We start from the raw sequence: 14,207 nt of genomic DNA, 5'->3' as shown, positions 1-14,207 counted from the left end.
GTAGTAAGTAGCAGGCAACAAATAGGTAACAAGTAGTAAGTAACATATAGCAGGTAACAAATAGTAAGTAGAATGTAGTATGAGTAGATAACACGTAGCACGTAGGAGTAAGAGGGAAGTAACAGATAACAGGTAGAAGGTAGCAGGTAACAGGTAGCAAGTAACATGTAACAAGTTGCAGGTAACATGTAACAGGTTGCAGGTAACTAATAATAGGTAGCAGATAACAAGTAGCATGTAATAGGTAGCAGATAACAGGTAACATGTAATAGGTAATATGTGATAGGTAATAAGTAACAGGTAGCAGGTAGCAAGTAGCAAGTAACAAGTAATAGGTAGCAGGTCACATATAGGTAACAAGTAGCAGGTAGCAGGTAACAAATAACATGTAGCAAATAGCAAGTAATAGGTAGAAGGTAACAGGTACTAGATAACATGTAACAACTAACATTTAACAGGTAACACATAACAGGTAATAGGTAGTAGATAACAGGTAGTAGGCAACAGATAAGTAACAAGTAGTAAGTAACATGTAGCAGGTAACAGGTAACAAATAGCAAGTAGAATGTAGTACGAGCAGATAACACGTAGCACATAGGAGTAAGAGGGAAGTACCAGATAACAGGTAGAAGGTAGCAGATAGCAGGTGACAAGTAATAGGTAACATGTAACATGTAACAGGTTGCAGGTAACGGATAACATGTAACTAATAACAGGTAGCAGATAACAAGTAACAGGTAGCAGATAACAGGTAACAGGTAACATGTAATAGGTAATATGTGACAGGTAATAAGTAACAGGTAGCAGGCAGCAAGTAGCAAATAATAGGTAGCAGGTCACAAGTAGGTAACAAGTAGCAGGTAAAAAGTAGCAGGTAACATGTAACAGGTAGCAGATAACATGTAACAGGTAGCAGATAACAAATAACAGATAGTAGGTAGCAGGTAACATGTGGCATGTAACAGGTAGCAGGTAGGAGGTAGTAGGAACAGGTAACAAGTAGTTGGTAGCAGGTAAAAGGTGACAGGTAACATGTAACAGGTAACAAGTAAATAATAGGTAACAAGTAAACTGTTGCAGGTAGGTAACAAGTAATAGGTAATAGGTAACATTTAACATGGAGCTAGCCGGTAGTAGGTAGGAGTAAGAGGGAGGTAGCAGGTAAAAGGTAGCAAGTAGCAAGTAAAAGGTAATAGATATCCGGTAGGAAGTAATAGGTCGCATGTATTAGGTAGAAAATTACAAGTAGTAGGTAGGAGGTAACAAATAGAAGGTAGTAGGTAATTGATAGCAGGTAACATGTAACAGGTAACAGATAACAAGTAGCAGGTAACAGGTAACAAGTAGTAGGTAACAAGTAATATGTAGAAGGTAGCAGGTACTAGATAACATGTAGCAACTAACATGTAACAGGTAACATATAACAGTTAATAGGTAGTAGATAACAGGTAGGTAACAAATAGTAGGTAACGTATAGCAGGTAACAAGTAACAAATAGCAAGTAGAATGTAGTAGGTAGTATGTAACAGGTAACATGTAGCATGTAACAGGTAATAGGTAGATGGTAGCAGGTAGCATGTAAGAGGTAGTTGGTAGCAAATAACAGGTGGTAGGTAGTAGGTAACAGGTAATAGGTAGAAGGTAGCAGGTAGCATGTAAGAGGTAGTTGGTAGCAAATAACAGGTGGTAGGTAGTAGGTAACACGTAACATATAATAGGTAGCAGGTAATAGGTAGGAGGTAGGTAAAAGGTAACTGATAGTAGGTAGGTAGCAGGTAACAAGTAGCAAGTAACAAATAACAGATATCAGGTAACAGGGAAGTAGCAAGTAGTAGGTAGGAGAAAGAGGGAAGTATCAGGTAAAAGGTAGAGGGTAACATGTACCAGGTAACAATTACTAGGTACCAAGTAACAGGTAACATGTAGGAGCTACCAGGTAGCAAGTAGCAAGTACTAGGTAACAAATAGAAGGTAGCAGGAACCATGTAACAAGTAGTAGGTAACATGTAGTAGGTAACAAGTAGCAGGTAGCATGTAGCAAGTAGCAGGTAGGACGTAGCATGTAACAGGTAATAGGTAGAAGGTAGGTTGACCACAATGATTTTTGTGAAACATGTAATAAATCATAAAATTTTTGTGCTTCAGTATTTGGAAACTCTTCATTTTGTTGATCCTAATTAACTAAACACTCTACAACAATTGCTCCATGAATCATGCAGTCAAAGTCTTAATTATGATCCTCATGTGAGTGGATAGATAAAATTAGATAAGTATTATACACATCACACAAAGTTGGATGTTTGGATTGGGGAGTGGATGTGTGAGGATTTGAGGGAGTGGATTGAAGGAGTGGATGTGTGAGGATGTGAGAAGAAAGTGTGAAGAAAATGAGGTTGTTTGGATTGGGGTATGTTAGAATGAATGTGTGAGGAAAGTTTATGGGAGTTTGTGAGTGGTGTAATTGTTGTGAGGTTTTTTTAATTTTTTTTTAAAAATGTAAAATATAAGTTTACAAATTTACCCTTGTATTTATAAATTATTTTCTGTACAATTGAATAATTTATTTCGATACTATTAAATAATTATTTTTAAAAAAATACGAGTTATTTAATATTATCAAAACATGAAAAAAATCATAAAAATAATATTATCTAAGCATATACAAATTTATTGTTATATTTATTTATACATTTTGAAAGTTTTTTATATTCATTGATTTTGATTTTGATTGTATGTAGATACATAACCATGTAGATATTTTAGAGGACATTTTATAATAAAAAATATTATATATAGAGTGAATTGTACAACAAATTTATTTATAAAGAAGAAGAAAATATATATATATATATATATAATAAAGTATGAAATATTATAATATGATAATTATGATGGAAAAATAATAAAAATAAAAGGTATTATTATTATTATATATATATATTATTACATTAATGACAAAAAAAAGGCCAAAAAGGGAAAACATCACCATCTTAGGTGGCTTTCTCCTCAAATCTTAGCATATGAGAAGGATGAGAAAAATCATTATTCATGGATATCCAGTCTCTCCCTTCCCTGCACATCCCTTAATCCAAACAATAGATATTCACTCACATCCTTAAAACAAACAGAGCCTTATTGACATCCAATTCTAATAAGAAAGCATAAATCTCTTTAGAGATAAACTTTAACGTCTTCATAATCGAAGTTAAGATTTTTGCATGTAGACATCTAATTTTTTCCGTTTTTTGAAAAGCTAAAGACACAAATTCAGTCACACCTTTTAAAGATGCTTCAGTGTACCCCTCTCAACAACATAAAAGTGTATTATATAACTACAATTTTCATGAACATTCACACTTTGTCATAAGAGCAAATTTTAATAACTAATATACCATACAATTATATACAATAAGACAATTTTATTCTGAACTACATTCTTACAATGAAATTAGTTTAAATTAATTTTATTCATTTAAAAGTTTTGAAGACACATTATTTGGAGTAAAAAAATTATAATTTGTTTCTAAATATTTTTTCAATTTACAACAAATTTATTGTGAGAATAAAATAAATTTAATTTAAAAAATATAATATATTTATTAATATTAATAATTTTTTATTCTATGTTTAAATATAATTATTAAGAAAATAAGATATTATAATTTTAAAAAGCTATTATTATGTAATTAAGATAATAACAAACGTAATAATAGGCACATAACTACATCATTGTTATTTTGAGATGTTGATGTTCAAAATTGTATTTACAAAACTTTAGCATAAGGATATAACTTGGTCAGATAATTAATATTAATAAGATTAAAATATTTGATCTTCCTGGTGATCTATATGCTCACAGTTTAAAAAAAAATAACAATTCAGAATTGTATCCAGTAGATCTTATTTTATCATTAAAAATATAATAACTTCTTGCTTTGAATCTTAGTAAAGGAAATGAAATGAAGATGAATATTCTTTATTTTCACTATCTCCTTCACAATTTTTTTATAATAAGATTTTAAAAAAAACAAGATATCATTTTATGTCTTTGAATGGAAATACATAATCACTATCTCCTTCACAATTTTTTTATAATAAGAATTAAAAAAACAAGTTATCACATTTTATAATTGTGAATGGAAACACATAAACACAAAATGAAAAATTATTCCCTTGATGTGAATTAGAACCATTAAATAAGTAAGAAACATGTCATTGATTACAAAATCATTCTAGTTTTTTAGACATGCTTTCTAGTAATATTTTTCTTTAAAAATAAGCTTAAAGAAACTACTTAGCTAGTTCATACAAAGAGGTTAATTTGTTACATGATTTTGATACAGAAAATAATTTAAAGTTCATAGAAAAGTAACATAAGAATAAAAGAATTTTATAGAAGATAGCATATTTGATGTATACGCTTCCTAGACATGTTTAACTGGTAGGTGAGAATAAATATTTTTAATATGAAATGGGTATCTTTTTAAAGATAAAATTTGTTGAAATTAAATATATTATTCTTAAGAAAATTAAATAAGAGCGGAATATAATTTATTATTTATTCCAAAAATTGCACTCCTCAAATACAAAATTTATAAAAACTAGTTTAATTTAAAATAAGAAGTTTCTTACATCATGCGTGATAAATTGAAGAAAATTGTAATATGTTAAAGACTGCAAAAGTGGGATGCATAATTTATTTCCATTTTTTATTTGACAAATATTTTTCACTCCACAACTATGTATTCCTTTATATTAAAATGACTTCACATGACATATGGATAGTTTTTTTTCTTTCCTTTTCTTGATAAACTAAAAATATGATGTAATTATTATAGGTTCCTTTATAGTAACATTTTTTTTTAAAAAAAAAGAATCATTTTAAAAAAAACATATATCATTCTTAAAAGTTTTCTATGTTTCTTTATAAAAATTAGATTAAAATGAAAAGACATTTTGAATAACTTTTAATGATAAATATTTTTTAATTATAAAGAAATGCTTTTTAATTTCTTCTTTCAGAAATCTTATTTTCCATTTAATATTTTATTAACTATTACCTGACCATAAAAGCAATATTTATTGTCTAAATATAGCATATATATTTTTTAATAAAATAATGCTATTTTTAATTTTTAAAATGATATATATTATTTTAAAAATAGAATCCCTTATTCCTCTAGCTCCATTATCTCTTAACTTTCTGTTAAGTCCAAATAAGTTGTCTAATAAAAGTCAACTGCTCGTAGTTGACAAACTCCTAACCTACAAATTTTAAAGTAATAAGTTAATTTATTAGGTTAAAAATATTTAATAAAATTAGTAAATATATTTCTCTCGATCAATGAAGCATTCAAATGTACTCAGGTCTTGACAGTAGAGGAACCAATGTCGATGGCATGTAGGAATTCACCTATAAGTAGAAATGTCAAGAAAAAAGAAAAAGAAATATCAATTTAAAAAGGATATAAAATAGGAGTACCAAAAAATAATTAGTGTCAAGAACATGGAGAAAAATTAAGTCTAAAGTACTGGACTAAATAAAAATAGTAAAATAGAAAAAAAAAATAATGTGGCACATTTGCTGAAAGGCAGCTTCTTCTTGCACCCCAATAATTTTGAAAACTCTAAAACTAACCTTCATCTTTTATTTGAAAAAGGATGGTGGAGTTAGTTTAAGATTGTTCTTCTTCTCTGAAGTATTGGTGAAAAGTCATTTTAGGTGTGCAAAGCAAAGTAGAAGAGGGGATTACGTTGTTGAAGTGTTGTTTGACTTCTATAGGTAAGAATTAAGCTTTTTTTTAAGAGCATGGGTGGTTATGGAGTAATTGTTGTTATTGGAAATCGGGATCAGTCCAAAAGTAAATAATTTTGTTTTTTGGATGAGGAGATGTTCTAGAGACAAATTTTTTAAGAAATTGTTGATTTTTGAATTGTTGAATCCGAAAGTCTAATTTTTGTTATGGATTGATGAATCCAAAAATATTACGGATTCAGAAATCCGAAAGACAATTACGGATCCTCCAATCCAGAAGATTTGCGAATTTCCCAAACTGGATTTTATGCAGATTCAGTGTTCCAGAATGCTAAAAACAAAGTGCGAATTTCCTGTTCCATAAACTTAGCGGACTGTACTATTTGGAACTATAACATATGAACTTCAGAAACGAAAATCCACCAAAAATGGAACTATAGATCTAAAAACAAACAAAAAAAATTACTTACCTTCTTTTACAAACAGAGAAGCACCAAGTAGTGCTTACCATCGAACCACTACCAAGTTGTAGTGACACCGCCAACCATCACTAATAGAAACGCCTTAATATGCTAAGAGATGGAGCAGCATTCTCGTTCAGAGACAATTGACTTTGTTTGTGTGCAAAGGAAGAAGAAAGAGTATAATATGAGTGTTATGTGCATTTTGAGATTTTTAGAAAATATTAGGGATAAAATTGTCTTTTCATAACATTATGGGGTGCAGGAAGAAAAATGTAGAGGTGGAAGAAGAAACTGCCTTGCTGAAATTTTCCTTTTCACTTAAAGAACCAAATTTTCTTGAGCAAGTAGAGTTGAATTTCTTTGGATATAATCAGTGACAAGTTATTTTCCCTCCTTTATCCATCAACTCAACAAGTAGAACAAATTTTTCAACAAATTATCATTGACCAGCATTCCTTTAATATAGAATTATAATATCACACACACTACAACAAATAACAAAAATTTCAAAAACTCATAACCACATTCTGTAAAATTTGAATACTGGGAAAGGTCTAAGAAGAGGATGGTGGAGAACAGTGCATTTACAATATTCCATTTATTTTTTGAACCGTTGATAAGATGACTATTCTAAGCATGATGGAGCTATTCCTACGATATTCATGAAAGACAATGCAATCCGAAGTACTACACGGGAATGGGGTTTCAATAGCAGTTCCTTTTGCATATATAATTGAAAAATATTTATAACATCTTAAAAAAAAATTCATATATAATATGATATAAAATATTCATAAGTATAATATAATATAGAATATTCATAAGTAATAGAAAAATATAAAATTATTTATATATAATGTAACGTAAAAATATTGTCCCAAAAAATATTAATATGTAGTAATATAATATAAAAATATTCATAGTAAAATATTTATAAGATTAAAAAAAAATATAATAGAAAAATATTTATAATATCTTAAAAAATTATTCATATATAATATAATATAAAATATTCATAAGTAATAGAAAAATAGAAAACTATTTATATATAATGTAATGTAAAAATATTGTCCAAAAAATATTGTTATGTAGTAATATAATATACAAATATTCATATATAATATGATGATAGGATATTCATAAGACTAAAAGTTATAATAGAAAAATATTCATAACATTTTGAAAGAATATTCATATATAATATAATATAAAATTATACTAATATGTAAAGATAGAAATTACTTGTAAATTGACACATCTAAGCAATTAAAAAAATGGCAAAGCTAAAAAAACATGAAGTTAAGCGTGGTTAAATATGAGGGGAGTAAAAGTTTATTAAATAGGGATTGTGAAACATTATGCTACAACCTCCACCCACTCACACCAATTTAAATAGAAGTTGACAATGGTCTTTCAAGCCTTGTATCGACGATTTCAATTGTTGCAAGACCATTGTACAAGTTGATGGGATATGTCTAACCAGAAGATACCATACAATATTGTTTACCACAATCGCTCAAGATGGGAATCCGAACATATTTCTATTGGCATTTGAGATTGTTGAAGGCGAGACTCGGGAGACTTTGATTTTGTTCTTCCAATTATTGTGACAATATGTGACACTTGAACCAAATTTCTGCATGATTATTGATAGAGGAACCAATATAATTTCAGCATTTGAGATTGTTGAAGGCGAGACTCGGGAGACTTTGATTTTGTTCTTCCAATTATTGTGACAATATGTGACACTTGAACCAAATTTCTGCATGATTATTGATAGAGGAACCAATATAATTTCAGCATTACAATTGAAGAAGTTGGATGGGAAGGAGACAACCTTGTTTCTGTGTACTGCATACGCCATAGCATAGAATTTCAGCAAAAAATTAAAAAATGTCGAGCTCAAATGACAGTTGATTAACATAGGTAATAACATTCCTTACCTTCCCTCATAGATAATTACGATTTTTTTACCATTTAACTAATTTCATTTAATTTTTTATGACAACTTATGAGATGAAACAACCCATTGTACAGGCAAAGCTATCAGTTATGTGATCTGAGTTCAAACAAGCAGTTTCTTGGATGGATCACACATTGTTAGCGAAATGGACTAAAGCATACGATGGGGGGAAAGAGGTATGGTCATATGACCACAAATCTAGTAGAGTGCATTAACTCCATGCTTAAGGGAGCTCGTTCCTTATCGATTTCTGTTTTGGTTAAGGCGACTTTCGAAAAAAAAACATGGTTTGTTCAACAAGCCTTTAAAATAGACATCATGTTACGCGCATGTCATTATTATCCAGAAGATATCACAACCTTACTTTAAAAAATCAACAAGATTCAGTTATGTGTTTTGTGGAAAGGTTTAATGCAGAAAATTATGAATTTGATGTCCAAGAATTAACCACCCCTCAACATGGTCGACGACCTCAGTCATATACAATTAGATTAAATGATTGGTGGTGTGATTGTGGCCACTTCCAAACTCTTCGACTTCTTTGTCATTGCGTTATTGACGTTTGTTCCTTTTTTCATTTACAAATGACGACATTCATTGATCTAATTTATAGGCTCCACACGATTAGAAAGACATATCAAATTGAATTCCATTTCGTTCAAAACGAGAATTATTAGTATACTTATATCGGGCCAGATTTCATACATAGCCCCCACATGCAACGTAAAAACTCAGGAGAACTCGTTTGCATAATGAAATGAATTAACCAATTCAGAACCAACCAAAAAAATGTTCTTATTGTCGCAATGAAGATCACAACGAAGGAAATTGTTCATTTAGACAATAAAATCATCCTTTTTAATATTGTTCTCATCAAATATTTTAATATCATATTCTTTTAATAACTTATATTCAATAGTTTAATTTATCTTTTAATACACTTATTTTAACATAAATTTATGTATATTATTATTTTTTACATATTATATAATTTATACTTTCATATATTATATAATCTAAAAGTTTATATATAAATCATATTCCACTTTATTATAAGTGCATTTTTTTTAACTTTAACAATATATAGAAAATAATTAATATTTTTAATTTATCACACAAATTAATTTTAATCTAATTTATTTAAAATTTATTTTAATTCTTTAACTTTATATATATATTTTTAAATTAAATTAAATTAAATTTTAATATTATTTATAAAATAATTTTTTAATTGTGTATTTTTGTTTTGAAAAATATTAATTATTATTCGTTTTAAAAAAAAATCTTATCAACCAATCGAATTGACAACCTTAATTTCTTCTTTATTTGAATTGAAGTTGTGGATAATAATATTATCGTTGACAATTATAATTAAAAAAATGGCAGATTAATAAATTTAATTGAGAAATTTAACTAATGTTATTAAACCCTTTTATCCTTCTTTCTCTTCTCATCATCTCTTTCTTTTTCCTTCTTGGTTATGATTCAATGACACCCACCACTACCTCTTCAATGGTCCCGCCCAATACTTGCTGAGAGAAAAAAAAAAGTAACTTAAAAATTAATAAAATTTTCAGATAGTAGGAAGATATCCATCCACCACCATTATTCTTAGGAAATATATCATTTTACAGGAAATTGTTCTGACTTTTTGAGTAGTATATATGGAGATAATGCGAGTTCCAGGTTCTCATTAGTCTTTTTCTGGTACTGTATTAAAATAAAAAACAAAGCACCGTAAACTAAGTGTATCTAGAAAAAGTTTAGATCACCTTCAACAAGATATTTCGAATTTTGATGCACAAAAGGAATTTCAAGAACGTGTTAACATTCTGATCTAAACTGATTTCCAAAAACATTCTAATAAGAAACACACCACACCAAAGTCTTTCAGCTCATTCCAGCGTTTGAATATCATAGCTTATAATATTGGTCAAAATTATTAACTGAGTTGTCATAGGTTCTATGTGGATAGAACACCCTTACCTTTAACAATTTCTTTTCATAAAAAAACAATAAATGACAGATAATGGAAGGAAGAACAGAGAATACAGAAACTTGTACAATCATGGCACAGATCAGACATGGGATTGTGGTTGAAAATATCTGGAGCTTGTGGGAAAAAAAGGAAAATTCTTTTCATCTGTATTTTTGTTGATGTTTCGCTTGGTTAGTTGAATCGGTTGATTTTTTAATTTTCATTCTTATTTCATTTCTTCGGTTTGTTTTTCTTATTCATTCATATCTTGAATCTATGATTTGTCTCGATTTAAATTTGGTTCTAACTTGCCCAGTTTATGATTTTGGGATTTCTTGTTTTAGAGATTTTTTGTTAGTTTTACAGTAATTTAGTTAGAACTTTTTTTTTTACTGTTTTTGGTAAAGTTGATTAACTCAGAAGTGTTTAGTATTTATTTCTCATTATTGCTGATAAAAAATTGTGACAGAAGAGATGTAACAAGGAGGTAACTAAGAAACATTGGTTATTATTTATAAATATAAAAGACTGAAGAAACACATGAGCAAAAGGTGTTTAAGTAGAAGAGGAGAAATAGGTTGTGGTAGCTATATCCCATTTCGAAATGGATAATACGAAAGAGTACATGCATGTGATTTATTGGGTAGTGAGACGCACACACTAATGTTTGATATGTTCAGCAAATCTTGGTGCAGAAGCATCGGCGGCGGAAGCCTCTGCAGTTGCCGCCGGAGAAACCTTCGTTCCTGCATACCAGAGCACAGTTATGGTCTCCAGTACATGCACCCTTGAACCCGTGGCTCTGTGACTCGCACACTCTTGCCTCCGTCTGCACCACCACCTCTGCCGCCACAAACAAAACACACAATATATTCATCAAACACACATCACACGTAGAACCTTATTAAACAAACGACATTATGTAACAATAAAAAATAGAAAAGGAAAATAATCTTACGGGAAGCAAAGAGCAGAACGAGGAGCAAGAAGAAAAAGGCACATGATTTCCTCATCTCTATGTTCACCAAGTTAACCTACTCTCTCTCTGGGGCAATAACATTAATAACATTACTGGGTTGAGCAAGTGTGGTTATATAGTGAAGTGAGGGTGAGGGAGATGGTGGGAAGAGCGCGTGCATGACGTGTAAGATAATGGCGTGGAAAGATTAAGACCACAACATTGGATGGAGCAAGGTTTGAGATTTGCAAAGATAAAAGGCATGATCACGTGAAAAATTCAGAGAGCATGCAATTTTCTGAAAACTGAGAGCTTCTTTTGTCCTTTTATCTATGTAGTAATGGCTATTTACTGAGGTGGGGGATTCGCGATGTACACTTTCACGTGACCTGCAACTCAGGGAGAAAAAAAGACAAAAACAAACCAAATGATATTCTGATAAATTTTTAATGTGATTAATTTAAATATAAATATATATAATAAAGGATAAATTTATAATTAAAATAATAATATTAAAGATTATAATATGGTGGTATAAAAAAAAGAAAAAAAGTCTAATTATCAAAATATATCTCGAGCGCCTTTAGTAGTTTCTGTAAGAAAAAGTACTAACTATTAGACTTTTATTTTGAAAACTTACATAATAAAACAACATTAAGTTGTGTTTAGATTGGGAGGATTTGTCACAATTTGAGAGAGTGGATGTGTGAAGATTTGAGAGGATGTTTGGATTGAGCAATGTTAGAGTGAATTTCTGATAATGGTTTATTGAAATTTGTGAGTGATGTGATGGCCGGAAAAGAATTATATATTTTTTTTAAATGTGTAAAATATGAATTTACAAATTTATCCTTGTGTTTTAAAATATTTAAATAATAAAATATGAGGTATTTTTTTAAGATTTCCTATTCAATTAAAAAATAAAATGATAATATTCATAATTGTAATAATTTTTAGATGGAAAATAATGAATATATGTAAAAATTGAAAATTGTTACATAGAAATAAATTATTGAAATATTCATAATTTTTAAAAATAAAATATAAAATAATTTTGCATTAAATTTAAATAATAGTAATAATTTTATAATAATTCATGAAAATAATAATAATTATTGTATACATTTTTTATTATAATTTTATTTTATTATTATGTAATGTTTAATAATTTTATTTATATTCTTTTGATATTTTTTAAAATTATTTTATTTTTATTATATAATATAATATAATGAATATATTGTGTATATATAATAAGATTAATAATAATAATAATTAAAATTATTATTATTATTATTATTAATTAAGCTTCTACATAGAGTGCATGAAAATTGATTCCACCACAATTGGAGAATCGATTCTGCCTTCACAATAACTTACATGAGAATCGATTTTGCAAATCAACCATTACCCACACAAAAATCGATTCTTCCTTCCTTTTAACACCTATGAGAATCGATTATCTATTCCTTATAACAAATCTGAGAATCAATTCTCCCTTCCTTATAACAACTATGAGAATTGATTTTCCCTTTCTTATAACAGCTTTGAAAATCGATTCTCCCTTCAGTGATATTTATTTCACTCACTTGCAGTTCTTTTCCTATGTTTTCTTCTTCCTCTTTCTCAACCTCATAACCTTCAACAAATCTAAGAACCTTCCACATGCACACACACCTGAAGAAATAAGGGTATTATAGTAACTTTGAATGGGTATACATGTATGCACCCTCTCATCTATGCTAATCCTCGCATATGAGGGAAGAAAGAAAAAAAGGACCCACTCCCTCATCCGTCTGCACACTCACCTTCACATCAGTTGATCCAAACGTTTCGAGTCACCCGCTCGCACGTCCACTCTAAAAGTCGATCAACGGATCTAAACAATGCATAAGTATCTTTAGTGAGGGTGTCTTTGGATACGGAAGAAATTTGAGGTAATGGATTTAGAGAGATTAGAAAGAAAACTAAAGTTATTTGGATTGAAGTATATAAAAATATATTTATAAATTTTTTTTATTAAAATTTGTGAATCATGTGACGTGATGATTGTGCCAAAGTTTGTAGGTGATTTAATAAATATAATAAATTTTAAATAAATATAAATAATTTAATATAAAAAGTTTAAAAATTAAAATTAAAATATATTTTAAATTAAAAATTAATAAATAATAATAAAAATACATATTAATAATTAAATTTTAAATTATTATTTTTATTTAGTTTTTTAATTATTCATTTTATTATAATATAAAAATATATATTAAACATTATACTTATATTTATATTAAAACATAATTTTTATATATAATCAATTTATATATAATTAATTTGAAAAAAGACTCCACTTTCTATCCAAATCTCTTCAAATCATCAAAGAAAATTTGAAAAAATAAAAAGCATTGTTTTTTGTAATTTCATTTCATTTTTTTTTTCTGTTTTTCCAACTTTCCTTTTATTCTCATCTTTCTTTGTTTTTCTCCTATTGGATACAAACGAAGCCTACCACTCTATTTGAATTGAGAAGTATAAGTATGATTAGTTAGGAAATATGTGAGGATCTTATAAGAAAATATAAAAAAAAAGTTATTCTTTTTTAATTATGTATCTTGTGGATGTATCAGAAAAAATTAATTTATTAGAATTTGTAAGTAATGTGATCGTTATAAAAATATTTTAAATTATTTTTAATAGTGTAAAATTTAAGTTTACAAAATTATTTTTATCTTTATAATATTTGAATAATAAAATAGAAGATATTTTTTTTTGCATAAATTCCAGTCAATTAATACTTTGTAAATTATTTTGGATATCATTAAATAATTATTTAAAAAAATATGAGTTACTTAATATTTTCAAAACATGAAAATTTATCAAAAAATAATATTATCTAAGTGTATACAAATTTACCGTTATATTTAAAATAAATTAAAAAAATATTTATTTATTTTTGCATTTTAATAGTTTGTAATTAAAACATTATTTTTGAAACTATGAAGTGACTTTTAAAAAAAATACAAATTACGTATATTAGTTAGAAAATAAAAAAAAAATCATTTGCATTAAAAATAATATTTTGATATTCATAA

The 14,207-nt window shown here is 28.1% G+C and overlaps 1 protein-coding gene across 1 annotated transcript; it reads right to left on the bottom strand.

Moving 5' to 3' along the window:
• Positions 1-10,648: 10,648 nt before the first annotated feature.
• Positions 10,649-11,280, bottom strand: LOC137822576 (defensin-like protein 1). Its single transcript, XM_068627487.1, has 2 exons — positions 11,119-11,280; positions 10,649-11,003 (listed from the first exon to the last, which is right to left on the bottom strand). Exons 1-2 carry the CDS (start codon positions 11,171-11,173, stop codon positions 10,837-10,839), a joined length of 222 nt encoding a protein of 73 aa, XP_068483588.1. The 5' UTR covers positions 11,174-11,280; the 3' UTR covers positions 10,649-10,836.
• Between the last annotated feature and the right edge of the window lie 2,927 nt (positions 11,281-14,207).

This window comes from Phaseolus vulgaris, chromosome 9 (assembly GCF_000499845.2).
Source record: "Phaseolus vulgaris cultivar G19833 chromosome 9, P. vulgaris v2.0, whole genome shotgun sequence".
NCBI classification, from domain to species: domain Eukaryota; kingdom Viridiplantae; phylum Streptophyta; class Magnoliopsida; order Fabales; family Fabaceae; genus Phaseolus; species Phaseolus vulgaris.
The sequence above is the reverse complement of the archived record's forward strand: the minus strand, read 5'-3'. Positions and strand labels throughout refer to the sequence as shown.

Bases quoted from the DNA above. Each gene is read 5' to 3' on its own strand.
- LOC137822576 (XM_068627487.1), bottom strand. From the start codon at position 11,173: ATGAGGAAATCATGTGCCTTTTTCTTCTTGCTCCTCGTTCTGCTCTTT. The intron at 11,004-11,118 runs GTAAGATTATTT...TTGTGGCGGCAG, and splicing joins CGTTCTGCTCTTTGCTTCCC to AGGTGGTGGTGCAGACGGAG.